Source organism: Passer domesticus, chromosome 5, assembly GCF_036417665.1.
Source record: "Passer domesticus isolate bPasDom1 chromosome 5, bPasDom1.hap1, whole genome shotgun sequence".
Taxonomy (NCBI): domain Eukaryota; kingdom Metazoa; phylum Chordata; class Aves; order Passeriformes; family Passeridae; genus Passer; species Passer domesticus.
Window position 1 is genome coordinate 78,351,660 of NC_087478.1, and position 26,918 is coordinate 78,378,577.

The 26,918-nt window shown below is 43.2% G+C and overlaps 2 protein-coding genes across 4 annotated transcripts in view; one reads left to right on the forward strand and one right to left on the reverse strand.

Moving 5' to 3' along the window:
• Nucleotides 1-1,833: 1,833 nt before the first annotated feature.
• On the reverse strand, nt 1,834-12,520 carry ATP6V1E1 (ATPase H+ transporting V1 subunit E1). The gene is made up of 9 exons (XM_064421298.1): nt 12,349-12,520; nt 9,110-9,175; nt 8,125-8,234; nt 7,580-7,646; nt 5,747-5,836; nt 4,436-4,504; nt 3,962-4,056; nt 3,033-3,120; nt 1,834-2,444 (listed from the first exon to the last, which is right to left on the reverse strand). Exons 1-9 carry the CDS (start codon nt 12,379-12,381, stop codon nt 2,382-2,384), a joined length of 681 nt encoding a protein of 226 aa, XP_064277368.1. The 5' UTR covers nt 12,382-12,520; the 3' UTR covers nt 1,834-2,381.
• Nucleotides 12,521-13,533: 1,013 nt separating this feature from the next.
• BCL2L13 (BCL2 like 13) overlaps nt 13,534-26,918 on the forward strand; it is a 33,366-nt gene continuing 19,981 nt past the window's right edge. Inside the window, exons 1-2 of one of the 3 annotated variants that reach the window (XR_010362815.1) lie at nt 13,534-13,676; nt 18,876-19,042. Coding sequence is in view for 2 of the 3 variants with exons in the window: in XM_064421299.1 (XP_064277369.1) it covers nt 18,913-19,042 (130 nt within the window). In the remaining variant the exon portion in view is untranslated. The remainder of the gene's footprint in view (nt 13,677-18,875; nt 19,043-26,918) is intronic. The other 2 variants (XM_064421299.1, XM_064421300.1) reach the window with 2 other exon arrangements.

Consider the following 26,918-nt stretch of genomic DNA (forward strand, 5'->3'; position numbering starts at 1 on the left):
TGATCTGGCTCATGGCTTGTTTGCTGTGCCCACCTGGAATATTATGCATGCTTATACCAAGATGAATAAAGATCAATATTGTCACTGCTTTGCCCTGGGTCATCAGGCTACCTTCAGCAGCACAGTTCAACTCACAAAACTGTGCTGCAACAATGCTCCAGGAGAACTCCAAAATTGTCCTGAAGTGCTGCTTTTGTTTTACATTTGGCTTGCAAAAATCTGTGTACAAACACCGAGGGAAGTTTGGGTGAAGACATAACAGGGATGCTAACTGCACTAGGGACATCCCATTTTCCTCTGCATCTCTACAGAACTTAGTAATAGTTCCTCTTACTTGGAATAAAAGACTAATATGTTCCAGATAATGCCTCATCAGCTTGGGGGCAGCTATAGGGGGTACAAACCCCCTGGTCCTGGACTTCAGCTGTGAGGTACATAAATCTGAGTCCCTTTCTTCATGACCTGCTCTGAATCACTGCTGGCACTAACACTGGACACATTCCTGAGGACACCAATTTTTGAATCCAGTAACAAGCTTCTTCCTCTTTCCTGAGAAGGAAGATACAAAACTAACAGAGAAAAAGTAAAAGGTAAGTAACTCCAACATCTTCCAGTGTGAGAATCACAGTCAAATACTTATCTAGTTACTGTTTTGCTTTTCAAAAGTATGCAAGACCTGGATTTGTGAAGGTCTTGCTACCTTCATGAAAGAAACAGACCATCAGATTCTGTACAGTTTCATTTTGTCAGAGACAAGCATCTGCAGATAGCTTACTGATGAGCTGAAACCATCAGAAAGGAATAAAACACTTCTGTTTCAAACAGTATGCACATGCAAAGGCTTATCCTGCACTACATGTGTGTCACAAAGCCAGAGCCCAGTGCTGGAAGCTGGATCAGCAACTGTTGCAAAGATAAAAGCTGTAACAGGTATCCAAAATCTAGAAAGAGGGGGACTTTAATCCAGACACATTTATTGCCCAGTCACAGAAATGTGCTGAAAAGCAAATGAAGAAATAAATACCATAACCACCTATGTGGAAAACAAGAGCTGGCACCTAAATGCAGCAGCAAAGAGCAGTAAAACCAAAAAACCCAACCTTGCTAAATAATCTTATTTCCTAAGAGCAAATTTAAAGTATTTCTTCCAGAAACAGATTAAATAAGTTTGGAATCAGGATGTTCTCAGCAATCAGTCTCCATTTGAGAGGAATGAGACAATAAAAGGCTTATCTAGCATTTAGAGTCTGCTTTACATGAGGGCACACACATTAGAGCCTCAGGTTAAAATCCCTCCATAAAACCAGTGTTGCTGTAGCTTGGCAAATGCCCTTCAGGGCACAATGTAAAATTCCTCCTGCTCCTGATTCACTGCAACACTTAGAGAAGATTATTTCAAAACTTATTTAAGTTGTAATTCATCAGATTCTATTTTCCATGAAAGAAATCTCAGAATTGAGCATTAGGAAGAGTCAGGGGACAGTTTGGATCTCCTGCACAGAAACAACAAACTTGTGATGGGAAATGGATTGTGTTTGTTTTATCTGAGCAGCACAGTTGTGTTACTGTAGTTCTTCTGTGTTACTTCTCCTGTGACAAAAGATAGAGGGAGCAGAACTACTGACCCATTTTTCAGGGAGAATGATGCTCCAGAATCACTGCCTTGCCTGCAATCCAACATTATTCCTGCAAATAGCTTGGCACTACTCCTTGCTCTTGAATTCTGGCTTCACAGAGCAGCTCATACACAGAGCTCAGGTAGGAAGTCCTTACAAAAACAATCCCACTTTTCAAAGGCTGCTGCCAATGCCCCAGAGAGAAGCGACAAGGAACTCCATCCACACAAGCATTTTTATTTTAATAAATATAGTTTTACAGGCTCAGGCTTTTTTTTTTTTTAATCACATATACAGAACAGGAAATGCCTGACCAAATAACATGAATTGAACTACTAACCTTGGGAAGGAATACATGCCCTGTAGAACACTGAAGACCATGACTGAAAGGGGATTTGACATCAGCAGCACAGTAATTTACTTCACAGATCAGATAACTCGAGAGAGACATGGCCAAAGCAGAGTGACCCTAAATGCACCACTTGTCTTTGCAGAGTCACACCAGTGCAAGGAAAGCCAAGAGCCCAAGTGCCTCCATTTCCCAGTGCCACTTCTGGATGAATATGTATGTCTTCACATCCTCTGAGCAATGCATTCTAACCACAAGCAGAGAGGCTAAGCACAGCAGGTATGCAAAATTATTCGATTGAAGAACAGATACTGGATGACACAGTAAAGTTAAATTTCAAGATTTTAAATTAGCAGATGCTTTTGCATCCCCTTCAGTATGGCAGTGGAACAGATCCCACCTTCTCTCATAGAGGTTTAGTCCAAAAACTTCCTGTTGGCATTAGCACCAAAGAGAGCCACTCTGATTTCTGGCATCATCTGTAGAGAAAGAACACAGCAGTTATGTGAAATGGGCAATAAAACTGCTGTAGGTTCTTCCTGCAGGCACTGTGGGATAGCTAGGCTGGCTTCAAAATTAACAAGTCAGTTCATCTGAGCTTTCTGAAGTCTTTCCCTGATCACACATTGCCTGCTACTCCATAGACTGAAAGCACTGTCTGTACTGCAGCATGAGAAAGAGATGCCAGAGCCAGGGTTTTTTGCACTTGGGTGTAACAGGTCTCAGCCAAAGTTTGTACTCAAGCTAGCTGCAGTAATTCAAGTTAGCCTCAGCATTTCAGCATCTTGATTGCAGGGCAGTCATAACCAAGGCTTTCAGTATCATAATTTATAGAGTTTTATGCTTCAGCTTAATTCAAAAGGAATCATTCTGGGGAAAGCCATAATTTTTTGCTGCACAACAACAGGTAATTTGCTTCTTGCCTTTCAAAAATAACTCCCTACTTGTGATTCTCAATGAAATCTGATGCCATGCACTATTGTGACACTTTGGATACAGAAGGATTTCATTACAAGAACAAACTAGTTAATTGTATTTTATTTACCCAGGTTGTTGGAGAAACTCACCTGCTGGGCTACAAGGTCCAGCCGACTTTCCAGGGTATTGGAAACTTTAATTTTGCCATCACTGTTGTAGATTTCAACACCTCCAGCACTAAAGATGACAACAAAAAAAGAAATAATCCAGTGAAATCCACAGGTCAGGGCCAGAATGTGGCACACATATCCCAAATCAGCATTTATAGACAAGTCAGATACATGGCTAACATTTCTCTTTTTTTAAAAAACAACCTTTTTGATCATGTCTGAATAGGAATCAGCACAAAGAGATCCAGTTAAGCAGCAGCATAAAGCATCTTTGGAGTTATCAGAGACCACATCTGTGCAAGGACCCTCATCAGCATGTTTTAAATGGAAGTGGAGCTTTGCAATTTGTCCCTTCAAAACAGCTTCTGACTCTGCCACGCTTTGGAAAGTGAGGAAAAGAGCTGGAAGTAGTGTTTGTTGGCATAAAGATGACAGAATATACAGCTTTGTCTATGGTACCTCAATGATACCATATGGAAACAGAGCCTTGCAGACAGAACAGACATAAACCCCACCAAGTGATTATCCTGCAGCACTTCAAGACTCAGTTTGCTTCATCTCGAGACAGAAAGCATGGTAGTTCAGTTCATGTTACTTTGTCATCCATATTCTCTCTCCTTACAAGACCAGTGGTTCAGTTCCTGTGCACAGTTATTCCCTGCTCCAGTACTGTGCATCAGGCTGGAGGTGCACAAAACTTCTCCTCACATTTTTGGTGGAGACAGTGCTTGTCTGGAGAAAACTGCAGCCTGTGTGTCTGATAAACTCAAAGAAGTGCCAGGTCCACAAGAACAGCAGCAGCCACTTTGAGGACATTCCATACCTACTTTTCTGACACTAATGTGAGCTGTGGCTTGAAAAGTTGCATTAAGTTAGAGCCCTGTACAAAACAACCCCATTTTCCTTACATATCTTCTGGCAGGAAGCTGTCTTGGTCAATGTGAACATCCACATCCCTTTTTATGGCATTTTTGTAGATGGGAATGCTCTTCTGCACAGCAGTCTAGGACACAAGATAAACCTCCAGTTAGCACTGACAAATGCTACTGCAGCACCCAGGTTTGATCACTCAATCACTTGTGCTAATAAAATGAAGGGATTGAGACCTCTTTTTTTTTTTTTTATTAAGTAAATGCATTTCAGTTTGGCTCTTCAGCCAAACCCAGTTATTATTCTTGTTACTGTAGCCATGTCTAAAATTTCCAAGGTAATGTCTAAGCAGGGAAATGACCCTCAACTTTGGAAGCACATTGCAGCTGCAACAGAAGTACAAGCAAAGCTTGTTTCATATCACACAGAGAGGGGGACCTGATCAGCAAATACATGCAGTCAGGTCTCAGCCCCTGTGAGCAGGGCACTGTCAAAATATTCCAGGGTTTTACCTTAACCATGGGGAGATCCTGCTTCCTGCACCGGACAACTAATCTGGGCTCAAGCAGCTGGTAGAATCCCTGCAAGGAAAAACCATTTCAGTTTCAGCAAGTCAATGTTTTCTTTGCCACAATTACTTAACCCCAAGAAAGGAAAGAAGCTGATCAATTTGAAACTCAAGTCCCAACAGTATCAGCCTCATTTGTTTAGGTCTTTGGCTGCATGAGGTGAACTCGTGAGCATTCTGAGAGAACAGCACCAATATTTGGGGAAGAGCCCAAATGTGGATGATGTTTTTGGAACTCAAGTGCAACTAAACACATGGAATCTCAGGACTGTGGTGGCCAGTTACACATAAGGATCCCTGCTGTCTAAGCAGACAGACACAGGCCTTGAAGACATGCAGCCGTCTCAGATTCCTGTTCTAAAAACTCCTGCCTTGCAGTTCCTGTGGTAAATCTGAGGCTAGAACAGAATAAAATAAGTTTAGTTCCAGTTTGAAGGGACCTACAATGATCATCTGGTCCAGCTGTGAGCACAGATCCCTCACTGGATCTAACAAAACGAGCCAAGAGAAGTGTGGCCAATTTGTAAGAACAAGAAAGGTTGTTTTTTTTTTAAGTACAGCTACACCAGACCTGAGTGTGAGAAAGAAACAACACCCAGTTGGAGGCACAGGCTGGTAGGAGACACTACTGAGAAAGCTCTGCCATCAAGTGTGACAGGAGAGCTCGTGGATGGCTCCTGGGAGCTCACAGCAACAGGAGCAGTCTGTGCCAGAAGGAGGCACCAGAGCTCACAGCTCTGACCTCGCCAAAGCTCACTGGACTTTCAGGTGCTCATTTCTGAGAACACCTTCAGGTGTTCTTCTAGGCAAGCAAAGCTCTGGTTTCTGCTTTCTGTGCCTGCTCCTGTCACAGGCTCATTGCATACTACAGTAAGTTTGTCAAGGTTTATTAAGGCTCAAATGCTGAAAAGGTTTCCAAAGCATTGACTGACTTGTGGGCTTGGAGGAACAGCCTCTGACAAAATCTGACTTGATCCAGCTCATCACTACAGGAGCTCAACGTGTGCACATGTGCAGTTATTCTTACAAGGGACCTGCTGCTGTGTCCCAGGTTCTACACCTCAGAGTAAGCCACAGCCTTGCCTGCTCAGAATCCAAGACTCAAAGATATTGATGTCTAAAACTCAAGGATCAGCCAGATCAGCATTTGACCCAGACTCCAATACAACTGTAGCTTTCAGAGGGCTATTTTTGACAAAAGAAGCCCAGTGGGCCAGGGCAGCAATGATCCATTTTTCACAATTTGAATATTTACCTGTAGAACTAGTCCATCCAGCAGTGTCTGGTACCTGGCAGTATCCTTCACCACCTTGGCAAGTCTCTGCTTGGCCTCATTCAGCAAATCCTACATTCAGAAGAAATCAGATCAGCAGAGCCCATCTGTTTGGCATTTGCTTTCATGCCTACCAACTTTCTGTACTTCTATTATAGCTCTCACACCCTGCCAACACTAAATGTACACTCCAGCTGGTGTTCATCCAAGCTAGACCTCCATCCCTGTGCATGGCACACTCTCCCTGCCCAACACTTCCCTCCTTCCTGCCCTGGGCTGACCTCATTACAACCTGACAATAATTCCTTTTGTGTGAAAAAGGGAGAGCTCAGGAGTAAAAAGATGGTACTTAAAATGTTACTTAAATAAACTAAATATGTAGTAAATAATTGCTTAATGTAAAATAATAATTTGTCCAAATGAATGTTTTCAGCTTTACGGTTGAGCAAAGAAATCCAGTCTATTTTTTCATCAAATAATATTCAGGTTAGGTTTTCTTTAATTGTAAGTAAATGCAAATCAAAATTTAAAAAAAAAGAGAGCTTATTTTTAATTTGAAGTAGTTCTCTTGATTATCTTTATTCAGCAAATCAGCATTGGATGGGACTGAATTTTTAAGAAATTTTTGAAGAGTCAACTCAGAGCTGCTAAAACTGAACCATCAGAAATGCTTCAGATAGAGAAATTCTCTCCTGTCCTACATGATGGTGTTTAGAAAAAGAGTGCACAGTAACACAATCAGTATGAAGATAAAAAACAATCACAATTTACTGCCACGGGCAAACCTAGTTATTGTGTCCTCCCTAGAGTAACACTGCACTTCTGGAACTGCTCATCTCTCATGAAAGAAGCCAAAGATCTGATAAGGAAAGAAAGAGTGAGCAGCATGTGACTTTAAATGTCTTAAAATGAGGAAGACTCTTTAGAATTACTCAGAAGCATGAGGTTGAGTCAGCAGATAAATGAGGAAGAGATTACCCAGCAGAGACTACCACAACAGAGTTAGCCCTTGAGCAATCCACCTTCCTCCTCTCTGGGAATACAATCTAAAGTTTGAAACTCATTTTAAAGAACCAATAAACTGGTGATTTTCTTCTGCTAACTCTTCTTTTTCATGGTAGCATCAACCTGAACATTTATCCCATCTTTTATTTTTGACTTCCACGAGCCTCTCAAGCTTTTCCAACAGCTCAACAGCCCCATCTAGCAGAACATGGAACACCCAAACTATCTCTGAGTGGGAGCACAGCAAACCTGCTCACTGAGAGATAAACACAGGAAACACAAACAAGCCTGAAGGTAGCCTGCCCTGAAGAATGATCACTCACCCTCTGTGTCAATACACACAATGGTCACCAGAACAAGCAGCAAAACTTTGCACAGCCTGTGGGCCATTGAAGGACACAAAAAATCCCAGCCAGTGATGTTTTAAGCCTCTTGTTTATGCCATTCTGGGTTTTTCACATAGATGCTGCTTCAGGCAAACAGAATTTCAAGGTTCTACCAGCTGTGCAAGAGAGAGCTGCTGCTCTTTGAAGAAACAAGCTACAGTGCAAATGCCAGATAGAACACTGCCCAATGTTCCTGGCAGACCAAAGTACTTCCCTAAAACAGCAGGTAATGGAAACTGTGAAAATAAAGAGATAGAAAAGCTGGACTAAATCCTCAAGGCCCTTTCAGAGCAGCTTGGAAAGCCATTTTTGTATGTTGAAGCAAACATCACTCAATCAAAAATCACATTTTCTGCAGAGAACAGCTCCATTTCCTAACATATGGCAGAAACACAGACTGTGTGTTTACTGCAGAGATACTCACTGCAATAAGGTCATCCCTTGCCTTGAGGACCTTCAGCCTTGCTTGGTTCATCAGGTTGGACATCTGACTGCAAGTTGCATGATAAAGTTGAATCAATCCATCAGCCTTTGACAGAAGAACTGTAACATTTAACTGCACCCTTTGCATTTGCAGATAACAGTTCTCCAACACTTACAAACAAGGTCTGTTCACCTGTCTGAACCTGTCTCTGGACTTGCACAGAAGATTAAACTGCAGAAACCCTTTCTTGGTGAAGACCCAGCCAAACTGAACCTGACATGCTCATTTGTCCCAGGGTCACAGAGCAGGTGGAGTTCTAGACAGTAACTACACACAGAAATGTGAAGGATTCTTTCATCACACTCTTGTACCATTGTAGCACAGCTTTGGTCATTTCTCCCCAGAAAAAAACAGAAACTCATAATTAGAACTAAATATGTTGCCTACAATTTGAGCGTTTGCAAGGGCACAAGAATTTTGTATAAAATTAACAACAAAATGCAGGCTCAGACTCTGAAGTCAGCTGTCTAGCCCAAGCAACTTACATTTTCTTTTGCTGTTCAATTTGCTTCTCCTTCTTTTCATAATACTCCATGATTTTCAGCCTCTGTGTCTGAACAAGGCGACCCTTCTCAATGTTGAATTCTTCTTCTGCCTACAGTAAAAATTAAATAACTCAAGTGGAAACTGATTCCTTGGGCTGAAAAAAACAGAACCAAAATGTAACAGAGTACATTCACAGACAGGATAGGATGACACAATTTATGGTTCCATATAAAAACCTTCACCTCTTTAAGTAATTCTTACACAAGGAGGGTGACAGTACAGCTTTAAATATTTTTTTGTAAAGCCTCACCAGACAGAATGTAAAAACACATGGATAGTTCTCCTACTTATATCTGAGCATCCAATCTCAACTTCTGAATTCTGTTTGCAGATTTTCAGGAATACATGCTTTAGTACTGATTAAATATTTGTGTAAATCCAAATATTTAAGGGAGATTAAATATTATCAGCAACACGTATGCCGAGTCCAACACCAACAAGGCATTTCACTAGTGCTACAATGCAGATTGCTGGGGCTGAAAGGCACCATTAATCCCTCCTCAGTAAACATCTATACTCTAACACCAGGTTAATATTAAACCCAGTCTCTTGTGGCTTAACCTAAGTGAAGCATTCAGCAAATAATTCAACTCCTGCCTTAAATACTAATTTAGTGGGGGAAGGTGCTCTACTCAATCCAGTTGAGTCATGTTACCTCTCAGCCCTCAAAATAAGGGGTGAACTTTGATATGAATATATTTATATCCAAGAACCACCAAAATATTGACCAAAACCAGCTCTGAGTCATTTTAATTTATCAAAACCTAAGAAATGCTACCTTTATTTGTACATTTTTTGCTATGCAGTAACTAAACAGAGAAACTGTAGCTTACAAAAGTTTCTAATTCTGACTGCAACTTTGAAAGCAGGATGTGGGAAGCAGTTTTCCTTTTGCACTTACTGACAGTGAACTTCCATTTTTACCTTTGCATCTATTTCTTCAGCCTTTTCATTGGCTTCCTGCTCGATGAAAGCCATCATGTGCTTGATCTGTAACAGGAGAGAGGAAAGGAAATGTTTTCTGCAGGAAAGGACACTGACCAGAGGAAGTAGGTGTATCTATATATTCATCTGTAGATCCTCCATATTTCATACAATATTGTTTTGCAAGGAGATTTCATTGAGCATACACAAGAGTCAGTTAATCTTGACATACATTACAAGAAAACTATTTTCCCCAATAATTCCATATAATGCTGTTTCACTAGCTGCCATTAGAAGAATGCACTTCAGGTTTGCAACCATAAAAAAATCCCAAAACAAACCAACCAACTCCAAAGTAAATTTGTATTAATGCAATGGTGTTTTTGTTCTTCATTAATGAGCCCAACTTTTTCACCCCTGGGATTGTTAAATAAACCTCCCAGACTAAAAATCCTCAAACAGCAAAACCAGTCTGTTAGTTATGACATTTAGATGAAACATAAAGATTACATAGATGGCATCTGAGTGAACCTGGGCCTTCCACAGAGAAGCAAAGGAAAGTGCCACTGACCTCTCTGGTCAGAGCTGTACAGCCACAAGTTCTCCTGAACACCAGACACTCTCCTCTTGGGAAACTGCAATAAATTCTGTAAAAACCTCTGAGGTCACTCTGGAGGGGCTGGGGAAGGAGGCAGCAGCAGCAGCAATGCTCTGTGACCCAGACCACATCAAGAATGTCACATGCTGCTTCAGAGCCCCACAGGAACCAAGAAGTTCTACTTGACAAACATTTCTGAACCACCTCAAAGCACCTCAAAGCCCAGGTCCAGCAGCTGGAAGAGCAGGAAAGCAATGATGGAGTTCTGTTCTCCCATCACATGCCTCTCTGTGACCAGACCTCAGCTCAGGCTCCCATTTTGGAAGGACTCATTCCCATCCAAACTGGGATGAGGTACAGACACTTCCATGGCCAGATGGAGCAGACCCTAAAACCTGCTGACTTTTTGCTTGCACTCAGTGATGGGACACGTTTTGCAGAAAATCCAGTCTGAATAAACTCCTCTACACAATCTCCTGTTAAAATGAAATGTTTTAAAGAGATTAGAAAGGTGCCAAGGTGAGAAGGGAGCCGATGTGGAACACTAAGTCCATAGAGATGAAAAAACAGAAGTGAAGAAACAAGTGGAAGATTTTAAACACATGTTAACGCAGTGGAAGAAGTGAACAGCAACATCCTCAAAATCAAATCAGCAGGTTTTAATTTGTGTCTGCAAAGACTCTCAAGTGCTTGCCTACCTACCCTGCATTTCAGAAAGGACAAGAGAGGCATTTAAAATAAGGATATTATTTTTCTGAATAGCCTATTGTTGAAGAAGACAGAACTTAGCAGCAGCGTTTATGCTACTGAGTCACTTTCTCCAGCGCAGTCTGGGTTCTGAATTTTGGAAAAGCAGTTTTACCAGCTCTGGGTGCTCAGGAAACATCCTCTGTGTAAAGAAAAGGAAGGACATGGAAGCAAGCTAATGTGGAATCCACTTCTCCTAGACTGATAAGACTGAACAGTGTTACTTCCTTCAAAAGCTGCTGTACTGAAATTCTTTTTGCTTTTTCTAGAAATGAAGAGAGATCCAAAGCAAGATTGTCACATCTATAAATAGGATGAGTTTTAATAACAGGGACAAAAATGTATTTTGAAGTGAGAGACTTGTTTCAAAGAGGTATTTCCTGTAGAAAAGAAGATGGGGTTTTCCTGTCAGGAGCAGTGTGATTATCCTTTCCAAGGGAAACTCTAGATGTCAGAAGTGACCAGATGGAACAAGGTATTAAACACCTTTGACAGAGCAACAAAGCAAGCCCGTCAGTGGCAAAAAAGTCTCAACCAGAGATGATTTTCAGGGGGACAATCACTGGAAGTGTGGTGGCAAGGAGTCAGGGGGGCCAGACTGACCCACATGCAGCACTGTCAGCCACCAGCACTGCCCAGCTAACAGGACCATCCCGGGCTCAGGAGGGTAAAGCCCTGACAGGAATGCTGCAGGTGTGAAATGCTGCCAGCATTACATGTTTAACACATCACCAGAGCCTGAGCTGACCTCTGAAGTTCAGGTCCTTTCTGGCTGAGCAAGACCACCCTGATGTCAGCTTTATTTTTGTTATCTTCATAAAAGAGGCAGGGAAGAAAAAACAACAAGCTTTGCAGACAAAAGGAATACAATGTAATGTTACAATTCTCCTTCTGGAGAAAGGCAACCTACCAATTTTACTTTCATGGTGATGCCTCCCTGCCAAGAGACTATGTTTACTGAATGAGAAAGTGAGACACAAGCACTTGTGATGCAGAGGACAAGGGGAACTCGCCTGATCTGCCCATCAGCTGCAGGAAACCACCCAGAGCAGTGCTGACTGGATCCCCACGGCCTTTAACACCACACACCCCCTCCAACCCAGCTGAAGGCAGCTCTTTTAGCTGAGGGCAGTGTTTACTGTCAACAGGGACAGGGAGGAGTGTCCACAGCCAGGCTCCAGGGCTGGAAGTTTCCACTGCCAGCCAGCCCCAGGCTGCACCACTCAGGATGTAAAAACTGGAAAAGGCACTGAGGAAAAGGGCTGAGCAGCCCCCCCAAACGCTAAGGTGAAGGTAATGAGCAAGAAAGAGATGGGAAATCCTTAGGGAACCACGGAATCATTCGGGCTGGAAGAGCCCTTCGGGACCACCCAGCCACCAGTGCAGCACCACCACTGTAACCTTTAAACACAAAACCCCTTCAGACCCAGACAGCTCCAAGGATGCTGACTCCACCAGCTGCCTGGGCAGCCTGTTCCAGTGCCCTAACAGTGAAATGTTTTTTGTAATATCTGATGTGACTCTCCCCCGTCTCGGCTTAAGGCCGGTTCCTCTGGTCCCCCCACTGCAGGAACAGACCGACCCCCGTCTGTAAACACCTACCCCGGCGGTCTGTACCAGCACAGAGCCCCGCACCCAGCGCCCTGGGGCGCACTCAGAGCCCGCCGACAGCACTCGGCCCGCCCGGGAACCCTCCCGTCACAACCCGGGGGGCAAAATGTCACCCAAACGCCCCAAGGAAGCTCCCCACGGGGGAAAATCGCCTTGTGCGGACACTGCTGTGCCCAAGGCGGGACCCTTCCCCTCACGGGTGCTCCCTTCCTCAGCCTGCGCTGAGGGCCCGGCGCCGTCAGCCCCGCTGGCCGCCGCCGCGCGGGCCGGGCTCGGGCCGTACCTGCTTCTGCACGTCGGCATCGCTCAGCGCCATGGCGGCGGCGGCGGTGGCAGTGACACAGTGACAGTGACAGTGACAGGTCGGTGGCAGCCGCAGGCCCAGCAGACGCCGCCGGTGCCGTCGGTGCCCGCGAGCGGAATCAGATCCGGTTCGGGTCACGGCGGGGGCGGGGCCGCCGCACGCCCCGCCCACCGCGCGCCCGGACCAATGGGAACACGGTCAGTGAATGACGTCATAACGCCATATATGGTGGTGCGGGTGTCGCGTCACCGTCACTGTCACTGAGCCACGTACAGCGAGTTAAAGCTGCAGCAGCAGCGCTGAAACGCGGGGCCGAGCATAATAATAATAATAATAATAATAATAATAATAATAATAATAATAATAATAATAATAATAATAATAATAATAATAATAATAATAATCTGTAAGAGTGTTTTTTTTTTCTAATCGGCAAGCGGCTCCCGCTTCCGCTCCGCAGGAACGTTTGGAAAAGACAAAACCATTCCCCTACAAGTCACTGTCAAACGTGGAATTCGTTGTACCCGTGCTTCTTCCTGGTTTATTTCCATTTCCTTAATTTTTCTGTGCTTTTTTTTTTTTTCTGTGTGGAAAATCTCATTATAAAACTCTGTGTGAAACTTTGCTGTCGTTTCATATTGCCTTTATAATGCTGAATATCACCTTGTAATTTCGGTCTGGAGAACGCTTTACTATCACTTCAGGAACAGCCTAAATAATATTAAAAGAGGATTTAATAAAGAAGAAATAATAAATAATAGGAAATTATAATGATGCCTGTTATTATAACATAAATATTGATAAGTAAAATAACAAATACAGCTGGAATTACATCCAGACTCTGCTTCTTTCCCGTGTGCCTCCTGCGCTCGCTTCGGGACTCAGACCCACCTGACCCACACCTGGAGGCCAGGGCGGCGGGAACTGCACTGCCAAGGGCTCCTTCTCCTCGAACCCGCGAGGAAGACGGGAGAGCCTGGCACAAACTTTTATTATTTATTCCCGGTTTATTCCCGGAGTCCGAGGCTCCGCTCCCGCCCGGCCCCGCCCCGCGGGCGGAGCCTCCGCCTGGCCCCGCCCCCCTCCGCCCGGCGCGAGCCGTGACGTGCGGCACGCGCCGCGCCGCGCCCCGCGCGCTCCTGCCCCCGCCCCCTCCATCATGGCGGCGGCGGCGGCGGCGAATTAGGGCAGAGCCCGCGCACCGGGCGCGCGCCCGCCCCCCCCCCTCCCCTCACCGCCCCCGGCGGGAGCCACCCGGGAGCTGCGGCCGCTCCTCCGCCTCCAGCTCCTCCCCGCGGCGCCCGCAGGTGAGGGAGCGGGCGTGGGAGCGGCCGGGCTGCTTGTCTGTTCTGTTTGTTTATTCCTTCCCCTGTCTGTCTGTCTGTCTGTCTGTCTGCCTTTACTTATTTAATTTAAGGGTGCGGGGTGAGCGGGGACCGGCGGCCCCGCGCGCGCGCCCCCGTCCGTGAGGGGGGCGCGTGGGGGGGGGGGGCGGGGGGCGCGCGAGCCGGGCGCGCGCGTTTGGGCGGGGGCGCGGCGGGGGCAGGCGCGCCCCCTGGCGGAGCCGTGCCGCCCCCATCGCTGCCGGGAGGATGCGCGGAGCCCGCTCCGCCCGGGACACCCCCGGGGCACCCCCGGGACACCCCCGGGCCGGTGGGGATGGGGCCGTGGCGGGCACCCCGCCCCGCCGCAGGCTGCGAGTCCCGCGCGGCCCCGCCGGTGACTCACGGCGGCGGCGCGCCCGCCGCGGTGTCAATGGCCCATTCATCGCCGTAGTAACGGAGCGGCTCCCGCTGCGCTGCCGCCGGCCGCTCCGGCGCCGCGGAAACTCGGGACGGCTTTTTTTCCGGCTCCCCGAACCCAAACAGGCGCGTTGAGACAGAGAGTGAATGGGAGCTCGTTAATGAAAGCTGTCGTAATTAATGTGGTGGTGAGGTGGTTTGGAGCTGCAAGGGATTGGGGATCTTTGTAGTGGACAGCGCGTGCAGCTTTTGTTTTTCTTCCTAGAAGAGAAATCACACTGCCTAGAATCCTCACCTAATTGCATTTCTGCCAAAGGTCAGCTACAGCCACTGTCCAGATAAACAAATAACAATTATGTTTTCCAGTATTTCTATCCATTAAATGCCACTTAGTAGATCAGTAGTGGCTGCAGTATTGATTCACTCCCAGTAGGAACTGACATGTCTGAACTGAGTAGTTCTCAGTTTATTATAAACAATCTCTTAGTCATCCCCTCGTACACGGCTGGAAAAGTACTCCGGAGAATTTATCTCCCAAGCTGATCACAACTGGATGCTTTGGGAAGTGTTCTCAGAGACAAACTGCTGCAAGGTTTAACTAGTCCACACATGCAACTAGTCTCACCCAAAATCCCCGCAGAAATCCGCAGGTGACGTTGTTCATCTGTGGTTTTGCTTGTAAAAAGCAGCTGGACTGCTCTGGGCAGTAGAGCAGTGATGTTGCATTTTGAGGGTGGAATGATGCACAGTGAACACATCTTGGTGCACGGTGGGGTTTTGCAGACAGGGACTGGAACACAGCCTGGCCTCATCGCTCTGGGGATTATTTTCGCTGTATTCATTGGTAGGCTTGTGCTGCCCATTATCCAATTTATAACCCTGCCGTGGATTAGGGCGTGACAGATGGGGAAATGCCGGTCCTGCTGCAGCTCCTGCTCTCAGGTGGCTTGAGCAGCTCAGCCCACATGAAACAAGTGACAGCAGGGCCGGAGGAGTGACAAGCTAAGTAAGCTTCAGCAGGTATAGCCTTCTATTCCCAAGGGTGCAGGAGCTGGGAGAGGTGATTTTTTTTTTTTGGAGGGAGTAATTGGTAATAATGGTGATCCCAAGTTTCTTAAGGACAGTATTCCTGTTAAACCTGAAGCAGCTCTGTTGCCCTGGCTTTGAGACTTAGGGAGTCTGTGTAACGCCTTATCTCCTCTGCTCCATTGCACCTCCTGTACAACCTTATCATTTTAAACACTTTCTGCACTCTCTTCCATTTTGCTCCTTTAGTGGAGAGCTCTCTTGCCTCTGATCTGGTCTCTCAAGCTGTGTGTCCTTTTTCAATCCCCCTCATTCCTGAAAAATGGCCTTTTCTGAGATATTTACAGGATCTGAGTCAATGTTTCTGTGTTGGTCTTTGTAAACAAAACCAGTCATTCTCAATCCTAAACGAGTCATTCAGTTACTGTGCTGTGGCTTCTCTCAAAGGAAGACCAGTGATTCTGGACTGCACTTCCACTCACGACATTCTTTTATGTGAATTTGAAGATTTCTTCCATTCAAGTTCTTAAGTCTCCTTTCTCATTTCATTATAAACTGCCTCTCAAAATACATCCACCAAGGTAATTTTTTTTTAATCATTCTTTCCCCAGGGAAACATTAGCCACTATTTAAATAAGCAGTGGTCTCATTCTCCCTCTCTCTCTGTCTTTATTTCCCCTCCTCCCCTCAGAAGTGCTGAGCTGTAATTTGTGTGAATTAGGCCTGTTGCACTGTGCTGCTTTGGATATCAGGCTTGTTTTGTTCAACTTTTTTTTTTTTTAATTTCATTTTCTGCATTGATTTGGAATTATTATTTGAAGACTAATCTCTCTTATATATCCAGACTTGTTCTTTGGTCCACAGCACAGTTTCTGGATGTCTCTGGGCCATCTGTCAGGCTGATTTTTTCAGGAGAGATCAGTTCAGGTTGTCTGGAAGGGCTCCCATTCACTGTGTAGGCATTGTGAGAAGCATTTTGATTTCAGGGCTGTGGATCTCTACTGAACAAACCAGAACTGAAACACGCTGGGGAGCTTTTGCTTTTTGGGGAATGGCACCTTTCCCACCTGGTGATGTCAACATGTGATGTGGTGACTGCACGTGGCCTGAAGAGCAGATCTATTGTTAAAGGATCCTAAAGTCTTCAGAACAGTTATTTTTTTTTCCAGATCCTCTTGCTCTATAAAAATCTCAGTTTTGGAAGAGGCTCAAGGCTAACTTGCCGTGGTTCTTCTCTGCTGTGATTTCTTAGGTTGCCTGTGGAGCACTGTGGGATGGAAGAGGCAGCAGAGATGAAGTGTTGACTCCGAGTTTATTGTTTCCTTTGTACATAATTTGCTACTTTGGTTCAAGCTGCAGCAAAGACACAATCAAAGCTTTCTGGTAAAGGCTTTCAGGCATTTTTAAATACGTGGAGCAAGAGGCAGGGCTGCCACAGCATGGTCTTCAACAGAGAGCCCTTTTCTGTTTTCAGTACTGAATGAGTTTCAGAAAGTAGAGTTTCTGAAGACTATAGTCAGCCAATTTTACACCAGTTCTTTTCCTTTAGCAGCTTTTAGTTTGGTGGTAAATTTTTCTTTACCCACAGCAACCATGCCACAACACAGTTCCAGTTCTGTTTATCCTCAGTAACCAGTGTACAACTGCTGTTAATCTGAATTCCTTCTCAGGGAGGAGGGGTTAGAAGTTAGCCCAGGCATCTCGAACAGCTAGACAGGCAAGTGCTTTTCTTGTGCTTTCTCTGATTATTATTATTATTATTGTTATTATTATTAATGTTGAGGCTTCATTTGCAGATTGTTCTTTGGTTTTGGAACCTGATTCTTTCTTTTAGTCCCAAGGCATTTCTAGTGCAATCCATAATTCTCTTGAGAGGGTCCAATTTCTCTTCCTTGTATTTAGCATTTTGCTCATTCTAACTGCTTTAAACTTTAAACTTGATGAAAAAATTTCTTCTAAATATAACTGCATCTCACATTACTGAATTATCTGACTCTTTCAGTGCCTGTTCAGTAGCTGTTCTGTAGCACAGTCTTTCTTTGTGCTTTTCATTTGCACATCCATTCTGGTGGCCAGGAGTGGGCTACTGCTTGTTTGGGAATGACTCTTGGAAGTCCTGGAGAGCTTACCTTGAAGAGTTTGTTAGAAACCCCTGGGTAGTGTTATTTAATCCATTAAGTTGACAGCATGCTGGAAGTAGTTATTCAGACTTGGCCAAACAAAAAGAGCTAAAACATGTTGATTCATCTCAGACATCCTTTTCATCTCTTGCATGGCTTTTTCCCCACTTCCATGTTGTTGTTTGAGATTTTACTTTTTACCTTGTTGCTTTTAATTTCTCTCTGCCGTAGTTTTTCCTGCAGGTCTTGTTTGGATATTTGAAAAAAGCAACAAAACAATTAGAGTGAAACAGGGAGGAGTTCTTTGGCCAGATGTTGCTCTTAGGTGTGGATTTCTGGTTTATCCTTAATAATGTCTGGGTGAGAAATCCAGGACCAACAACCATCTGTTCCTCCAATCCCTACAATGAATGTGGAATTTACTCTGTTGACCGGATGCTTTCCATTGCTGTTGGAACAGTAACATTAATTCCAGGCAATTTTGGTCCCTTTTTGTGTGTTACAATTTTCGAGCATCACAGTAGCAAATCTGAGAAAGCAGAGAAATATTCATGGGAAGCTTTGGGAAAGGGAGAAGGGAAGCATGGGATTTATTTTCTGTGGGGTGTACTCCAGCTGTTTTGTTCTTGTAACAACAAGGACTTAAGAAAGGCTGTGGAAAACTGACTGACAGTTTCCCTCCACCCTGCTGAGGCTTGCTTCATCCTGTTTTTGGGCTACACTTTCAAGTGTGAACTCAAAATCTAATATAGAACTTCATCAAAAGGAATTAAATGCCACAAATATTGGGGAAAAATTAACTGTGAAGCCTACTGTCATTGAAAAAGCATCAGTACATCTCTGAGCAATGTGTTTAAACAGAACCACCAAACAATGGGTGAGCATTTTAGTCAAGGACTCTTCAGAGGATGGCCACTCTTAAGTTTAGCAGTCCTGCAAATATAACCAATTAAAACCCAATTTCAGCTAACAGAAAGACACTTGCCTGGTCTCTAACAACTTCTGTCCTTTTCAAGTTTGTGACTTGGACTACTAAGGTGCTTATAGAATTGAAGGTCAACCTTCTAAACACATTTGTGGGGGCAAAAAGTGCACTTTTTTATTAGTCCACCCAAGGTAATTATAGACTCAGGATAATTCTGATTCTAAATGCAACTTTTTCATGTAAATTATATAATAGACTCAATAGTCCAGATTATTTAAAAGAAAAAAAAATCAGAAAATAGAAGCACCTTTAGTATCATAATGGAAATTCTTCTCTGTCATATATGCATTTTTCACGAGGAACAATTTTTGATAATTCTGTCTTGGGGCAATGGATAGCCCAAATAAATCTCTGCAGCCACAGCAGCTTCACCAAAGCCTGTGCTGAGGGACTGCTGGTTTTGCTTGCATGGGAGGCAGGAGTGAGAAATGCCACTGGCACAGGCAGGAGCTGCACTGGGGCACAGCTGCGCTTACTCCGCATGGTTCTTATTAAAACAAGAATGCATAGGCTCTCAGGGCAAAACCCTGGACCTTGCTTGGGGATTGTTACATAATTCCTCGTTCCGTGTGCGTTCAGGACCTGTTGCAGCCCTGCAGAGAAACAAAGGAAGCCTTTTGTGTTCCCTGACAGCCTTCCCTGCTCCCCAGAGCGCAGCGCAGCCACCCCCATGGCGTCCGCCACTGCCGTGCCTGGAGGATTTCACTATGAAACCAAGTACGTCGTGCTCAGCTACCTGGGCCTCCTGGCACAGGAGAAGCCACAGGAGCATCCTCCTCCTCCTCCTCCTCCAGCTCAAGGTAACATTTGCATGTTCATCTCTAGCCATGTGTGTGTGCAGCTGCATTTGGGGTGTTCCTGCAGGGGTGCGGGGTGTGAGCCTGATGTTCGGTGTAATGAATCTCTTGGTTTATTCAGTGAGAAGTGAATACATTTCAATTGAAAGATGAGAGATGCTGATGGAAACAAAGCTGTTTGTGTTATTTTTTTGGGACACAAGTGGAAGTAGGTAAGCAGGGGTGAGGTGATGTTTACTGACATAAACTGAGTGGTGTCTTGGGCAATCTCCTGTGCTAAATAGTTTTGCCCTATTACACTGAGGCTGCTGTTGTTGTCAGTCAGTGCTGGGGCAGAGATGTGGCCTGTGCTACTTCTCTTTATTTATTTATTTATTTATTTATTTATTTATTTGGGAGAAGTCAAGGGCTGCACAGAGTCAGATTTTTCTCCCAGGACAGGTTTGTGGATAAAAGAGGTTAAATAAATAAATAGAAGGCAGAATAAAAGAAGTTTGGTAGATTGTGTTTCACCTTTATTTTCTGGTGGCAAGCATTTAAGCAATGTCATTTGTCAGGATTGCCTGGGTGACTTGTCACTTCTTAATGATGTTTTAGTCACTACTAGTTCTGTGATTCAGAACTTACTCTGATGAAAGGAGACTTTAAAAAACCCCAAACCAAACAGAGACACTCTTCAGAATCTTTGTTTTCTTTGAACAATCATTTAAGAATTCATGTGCTGTCATTTACTGAACTTACCTGTCATCAAGTGAGAAATTCCTGAAAAGAAAAGACTGCAACAAGGTTATGACAGAACTGCTTTTCTGCTTGGTACTAAATCACATAGCACATGCTAGTTATATTATATATAATTCATGAAATTAATGGTATGTAATTCATAAACTGTAATTCATAAATACCTTTGTGTATTTAAGGTATGTTTGCTATTTCCACTTTGTCTTCATCTGTGGTCCATAAAAGGAGAGGCACCTTAGCTGTTTCATAAAGCCTTTTGTTGAAAAATGTGCTTATTTTAGCAGTAACATCTCATTCTGAACATCCCACCCATTTATAACTGGGCTGTAACTGGAAATGTATTTCATACATATAAAGGTTCAGTGTGTAAGATTCTGCTTTGTTCTAGAAATAGAAGATTCAGAAGGGAAAATGGTAGTATTAAAGCTTTTTAAAAATTATTTGGCTCTAGTTCCCTTTGAAGTATTTGAAAATTGAGTTGAAACCTTTCATTTTCAGAATCATTTGATTCTCATTACTGGAACCTCTAAGCTTCTAATCTGAATTACAGAGGTATATTGAAACTTTCTAAAGAGGAAGCTACAAATTCTTAAATGAAAATTTTGTATTGACTTAAGGGGACTTTACTTCTCAGATATTGTTTAGATGTCTTAGCTTGTGTCACAGCAGTCTGTAGTTGGACTTGCTACTAAAATACTCTAAAGCATTCATACTTTACAACTTGTAAAGAGGAAATCTTCCTACATTTTCCCCATCCCAGACAGTGACCACAATGTCTCCTCTCTGGTCATGTTTCACTTTAATTAGGTCTGTCTTTCAGCGGTTTTGCTGCTTTCTGATCAAAGCCTTTGGATTAAATAATTTTGCCTTACTTTTAATTTGTTTCTCACTCTTTTGTAATGCTTTGAATGGACTTCAGGCTGTATTGAACTAATCAAATGCTTCATCCCTCTGCTTCAGGATTTGTTTCATTCTTTCCTAACTCACTTTTCCTGGTGGTGGTTTTCTGCCTTCCATGCTTCCGAGAGGTTTCTTTTGTCTGCTAGCTCCATTTTAAAAATCCCTTCTCCTACTTTTGCTCACCTTGCTTGTAATGAATCAGTGTTTGAGCTGCCCTCCTGGGTTTTGTGTGGATATTTCAGAGTGCTGAAATATCTGAGAAATATCTCCATTGAGCAGTTGCATACCCAGTGTGCCTCTTCTTGTTGCCTGCTGTAATCTGCATCCCCCAGGAGAGGAGCACAGCCCACAATGGATATTCCTGCCCTGCCTAATGCACTGCTGGGAGCTGTGCCTGGGTGTTACAGTCCCCAGTGGGAGCTGAAAAACCTGGTGAGAGCCAGAGATGGGGAAGCTGGGGAATGGAAATGAGCTGCTGTTGTCTGGAATCCTGTCTTGAGCAGGAGACTTCTGGGTTTGGTGACAGGCACAGGAGGGGTGACAGCAGCACAGCATTCCTGCTTGTCAGTGTGTTTTCCAAGCACCACCACCAGCTGTTGATACGACACTTTGAGTGATCCCAAATTCCTTCCATTGTAGATTTCTGTGGCACTTCAAAATGCTGGTCTGGAGTCTTTCTACTTATGGCTGAACACCACTGGTTTGTGAATTGAGAGGATTCCAGTAAAAAACACCTGTCTTTAATCTTATTTTGCTTTGATTTGGTTATTTTGCTGACAGACCTTCCATGGAAGCAATGAAGCAGCAATTTTGCCTATTTCCTTTCCACTGGCAGAACAAACTCCTGTATTTTGTGTTTCATTCACATGAGGCCTTGACTCTGGTTTGCAGTACTTTCTCTTCATTTATTTTTCTTAGATCCAAATAGGACTGTACTCCTGGTAAGCTTTCTGAATGATGTTCAGTGTAATGGAGTATCCAGGAAGAGAAGTTTGAGCTTGCCCCGGTGGAATGCAGCTCCTTGTCTGCCTGACAGGGAGAGTGAGGGACTCCTCTAGAGGGCAGTTCAGTGCAGGATCCCAGTTCAGCCACCTTGTGTCACCACTGGGGGATCTTCTGCCTTTCCACTGCACCTGTACCAAACATGGGAGATGAGGAAAAAAGGTGCCCTAGGTGTTGTTAGGATTTCTGTATTTCCCTTGAGTCTCCTTCTGCCACAGTGTCCCAGCTTTCAGTGAAGTTTCAACACTCCAGTTAATCTACAAGGTGTATCTGGTGGGTCAAACCACCCAAAAACACCCAACCAAAAAAATGATCCTTCCCAACAGGAGTGTACTATGGTATCTCTGCCAGAACTGCCTCTGTTACCATATCTGCCTCTGTTTTCCTGCATTTTGTACTATTTTTTTTTCTGGTGTACATCCTTCTGTTTCAAAAACTGAGGTAAGAATAAAACTTTAAGTTGGTAGATTTCCAGTTAAAACTTCTCATTGTTTGCAGGCCTAATGTGCTTTGCAAGACTAATGGTTTTTGTAGGGTTTTTATTCAGTGAATGGAAAATTCAGAGAAATTACATAAAAAATGACATTGATGTGTTTCTTTTTGGATCTCTTGATTTGTCTTAGTTTTGTTGCAAGAAGGATGGCTTCAGTTACAAGCACTAAAATCACTTGTGGCTTCAAGCAAATAAGGTTGAGCTAAATCAACACCTGATGAGGTCCTGGAAATTTTTATCTTGCTATCTTCTTTTCAGCCCAGGGACTGAAGAGAGAGCCATCCACAGTATCCAGACTCTTGAAGAAAAAACAGTTTTACTGGGCAAGCCAATATTTTAACATCATAGCTCTGTAATGTTCTGTAATGGATTTCAGTGTCTCCAGAGGTAAACCCAGCAAATTTAACTGGCCAGTGCTTTGAGAGATTTTTCCTATTAGTTTTTTCAGAATAGTGATTCTGCATAACAGTCATTGCAGTTTATTTAAAGCAAAATCCATTAGCAGTATATTCTGTTGCTTTTTGGTAGGTGAGCAAGTCAGATAAATTGATAAAACACATCGAGTGGCATCACCTGTGTAAGTCAGTGTGGTTTGAGGCAACAGATGAGTGTCTGTATTTAAAATGTATGGAAGCTCTCAGTTGTCTGTTCATTGGATTGTGCAGAAATGCTTTGTATTTTTGCAGAGCTGCAGAGCTCTTGTCATACCTTTAGGTACTGGTTCAGACACAGAAAATAATGATTAAGTATTGGAAAACATCTCTACACTTTTCCCCCTGAAGTCACTCTCATTACAAAAGTTTCCACTGTGCTGCAGTTGTTAGTATTACTAACTTTTCAAGTGAGTCAAAGTACTTTGGGTTTGTGATTCAATGTATTTGTATTAGAAATGTTTCTTTATATTTTATCAAGGAGTGACTTTTAATGTATTCCTCTACTTTAATCTCCTTCCCCATTGCTTGACACCATCCCATGAGCTTGTGGCAGCAACAAACCCTGAAGAAAAGTAGGTTTTCTGTGTTTTTCTTGACAGAGTGCAAAATCTTAAATAATCCCTTAGTTTACAGAGCATCTGAAAGATTTACAGTCAGTGCCACTACTGCATGGTGACATAGGTTAGTGAAGAGGTGAGCAAGGTTTTGACAGTTTTGCAGGTTCCCTGAGGTGCATGCTATCCACAGGACTTTAATCCAATTATGGTGCACAATGTCCCTTTGACCATTTATTGTCTTTTTGGAATTACCATATGAAGTGCTGTACAGAGTTAGTGATCAGCCATTTTCCTGGTTTCCCACACACATGGTGCCTACTGCTGGCTTGTAGGAAACTGAGTTTTTTTAGGTTGTTTTTGGGCTGTTTGGGCTGTAAAGATTCCCATTGTAGGTCAGAGCAGTCCAGTTCATGGCAATAAAGGAGCCATTCCCTGAATTGAGGCAAGGAAAAGGAGCTTTTTGGGGTGTGAATTCCCACTTGATTAAGCTTCCTCTCTTAAAAAAATAAATAGTATAATTGGCAATATCTTCTCTTTTTAATATTTTAGACTTTTTCAGTTTCTTTTAAGCTGAGCAATCTTATGGTTTATAAAGAGCTTCTTTTAAACATTTTTTAAATCAAGGGCTACATCTATGTGTGGCAGTCCATGGTCTGGAGTTTGCTGGTGTAATGGATGTATTTTCATTAAAGGAAACAGATAAATACATTTGTAAAGAGATTTTGTATATCTTTGTCACTTCCCAGTGCTTACAGTAATTATAGAGTCTTACTAAATGTTTTTAAAAGTGTGAGATGTTAAAGAAATATTACAGTCATGCTGAAAGTAAATTTTTAAGTCAACTGGACAGAAGTTGACCTAGGAGAACTCAAAAATTAAGATATTGTTAAATTAAAATTACAGGCATGAAAGAAAAAAAATCAGGAGCAATCTCTGACATCAGTGGCTTTCTTTTCCAATCATCCTTCATTCCCTTGAACTGAAAAGGCATAACATCTTTTCAGTCTCTCCGTATAGTCCCTGTTGTCCCTTGTTAGCTGAAATTTTGGCTCAAGCACTGTGGAATGAGCTGTGCACTCTGTATCTCTGATGGATGACTTCCCATCCCTCCTCCTCCTGGGATCAAACCTGGCAAACGGGTTAGCCTTGTATTGTTACTGAGTTCTGGAGTTCTACTGAAGTATCACATTTATTTACCCTGATGCAGTGCTTGATGGACTTTCAGAACATTTTCCTCTACTTTTTAGGTTACTTCCAGATACCTGAAACCCGGCATCTTAACAGGAACATAATTGTGCCAAAGTGAGCATTTATTCCATAAATAGAAAGTAGAATGCACTAACTTGGTTGTGTAAGAACATGTAGCAGAGTGCCTCTGGGCTGGGAAGAGCCCTGCAGAGTTGGTTTACCAAAAGCCCAGAAGATGCAAACCCATTTCTTAAGCACAGGAAAGCATTCAGTGCTTGTTATGTGTCTTACAAACACCATTTCTGGTGTGGCCATTTGCATCTTTGATAACGAAAATATATTCTCATCTAAAATAAGCTGGTTTTACTGTTTTCTTCTACCTGTCTGTGACTTGGAAGTTGGATAATTGAGAAAAAGATACCCCTCACTTAGGACCTTTGCTGTGTGCAGTGTTTGCTGGTAGCAGTCAATATCCAGGAGATGCAGAAAGCTAAAATCCATTCTTTATGAGGAGAATAAACAGTGCACAGTCAGTGCTCTGGGAGGGGTTTGGTGTTTTGGCATGACTGAATGGTCAGGTGCTCTCAGAATCAGCAGCTGCTGCAAAGCCGTGGGTGTTGGGAGATGGAAACCACCGAGTGCAGTGCTGATTATCTAAACAGCTCTTTTGTGCACTGGCAGCACTGGAATTTCTCTTCTTCCATTTTCTGGGTGGCTTCTTATCAGCTCTGACAGCTTGTCATGGCTGATCATTGTCACGTTATTCCTGTGAGGATGGCTGCTCCTCTGTCCTGGCAGGCTCAGGGGAGCACAGCTGCACACGAGGGGTGGCACTTGCTCACACTTGTTGCACTTCACTCCAGAGCAGTGGTTCAGTTCTTCAGAGAAGGGACTGGCAGGGCATGAACCAAAAGGAGGAACAGTTTGCTCCTCTCTGGAATGTATTACTCAGACTGGCAGAGATGCTACTTGGGAAGGGATTTAAGAAGCTAAGTAAAGTTATTCTGAACATGTGTGGTTAAGTCAAGTGGAATTAAACTGACTGGTCACAGAAATATATTAAAACATTTTATCCTGACCTAAGCATACATTGGTTCAGAGGGATCCTTGTGCTGAGTTTTTAAGCATTAACACATGTTCAGTGGGTTGATACTGTGGATTTTTAACATATTTTTCTATTGTAGGAGGCCTTGAAAGCTTATTGTGCAGTGGTTTTTTAAGCACAGTGTACTTCACCAGCGTGTAGTTAGCCACACGTCTGTGTGTGTTAAGTGCTTTTACAGTTTTCTCACACGCTTTTATGAAATTTAGTGATTATAAATGTCCATTGTAGAAGAAAAGGGAAGGCAAGACAACATTTAAAGTGAAATAAACCAAAGGAAACAGGGACAAAGCAGAGAAATAAACCAAAAGCCACAAAGCTGTCATTCACAAGACCAACAAATTACCATGCAGTGTTTTCAAAACAGGAATGAAAAACAATGTGTCAGAAAGCTCCCCTGGCTGTTACAGGGTTTACCTGAAGATCTGGGTGTGAAGTGAAAGTGATGAGGAGGGAATTGAGTCAGATGACACCAACATTACAGATACAAATCCTTTCCCTTTTTGTTTTCTTCTGCTGAGTGAAGAATGTCTGTAGAGCAGAGCATTGTCTGGATGTCTGGGTGGAACTGTAGCCCTGGGTGCGGGTGCAGAAAGGATGAAAAACTGAAATGTCCTGAATACCTGCGTTTGTTTGGAAACAGTTTTGTGTCTCTTGGTACAGAATAATGATTGAGATGACACAGTGTGTGTGTAACCTTGACAGATGTGGCTGAAACAACTTTTGTTATCAATATCTAGAGTCAGCACACAGAAAATGTATTTGTGATCCCAAACCATGGCATGTGACTTCTGGGGATATGTAGCCATTTCAATTTCCTAACTTTCTTGCTTAAGAGAGGAGAATTGACAACTGACTGACAATTGTGAGGTCCTTTGCCTCTAGTCTTGCTTGTGAACCCAGTGTTAAGTTGTGGCCTGTGGACTCCTCATGGCCAGGGAAATGATGCACAGTTCACAGGTTTCAGGATTCTTCACTGATGTCATTGCATAGTTGCTCTGAGAATGTTGTAGATTTTGCAGGCATCAATATAAATTTTATATTTTGCTGCTAAAAATCAAGTTTATGCCAGTCTGCTTTGTTTTGGTGTAGTTTGATAATAAATGTGTTATGTGTAATGGCTGATTGTTTATGTGCCTTGGTTTGCTTTTGGTCTTAAATTGAAGGTGTTGCTTTTAAAGTTTCTTTGTATCCTGTTTGTAGCTTTAGTTCTAATTTTTAAAATTTTTTTAAATTTATTTTTTAAAATTTTATTTAAAACACCAATTCTACCTTGAATAGGCCTGGAAATTTATCTGTTTCTGGGTTCTTGTAATAAAACTTCTGTAATAATTTCTCTGGAGGGATCATACTTGTTGCTGTCTGAAATCGAACGTTCACCTCAAATTCCTTTGTACTTAAAATTCCAATACCATGTTCCATTATCTGCCTTATTTGAAACATGAAATTAAAACATTTGAATTAT

Excerpts from the sequence above, each read along its gene's own strand:
- ATP6V1E1 (XM_064421298.1), bottom strand. The coding sequence starts at position 12,381 with ATGGCGCTGAGCGATGCCGACGTGCAGAAGCAG. Across the intron at positions 4,505-5,746 it reads TGGATGGACTAGTTCTACAG|GGATTCTACCAGCTGCTTGA; the intron begins GTAAATATTCAA and ends TTTTCCTTGCAG. Across the intron at positions 3,121-3,961 it reads AGCTTCCTGCCAGAAGATAT|TGCTGGAGGTGTTGAAATCT; the intron begins GTAAGGAAAATG and ends TGTCATCTTTAG.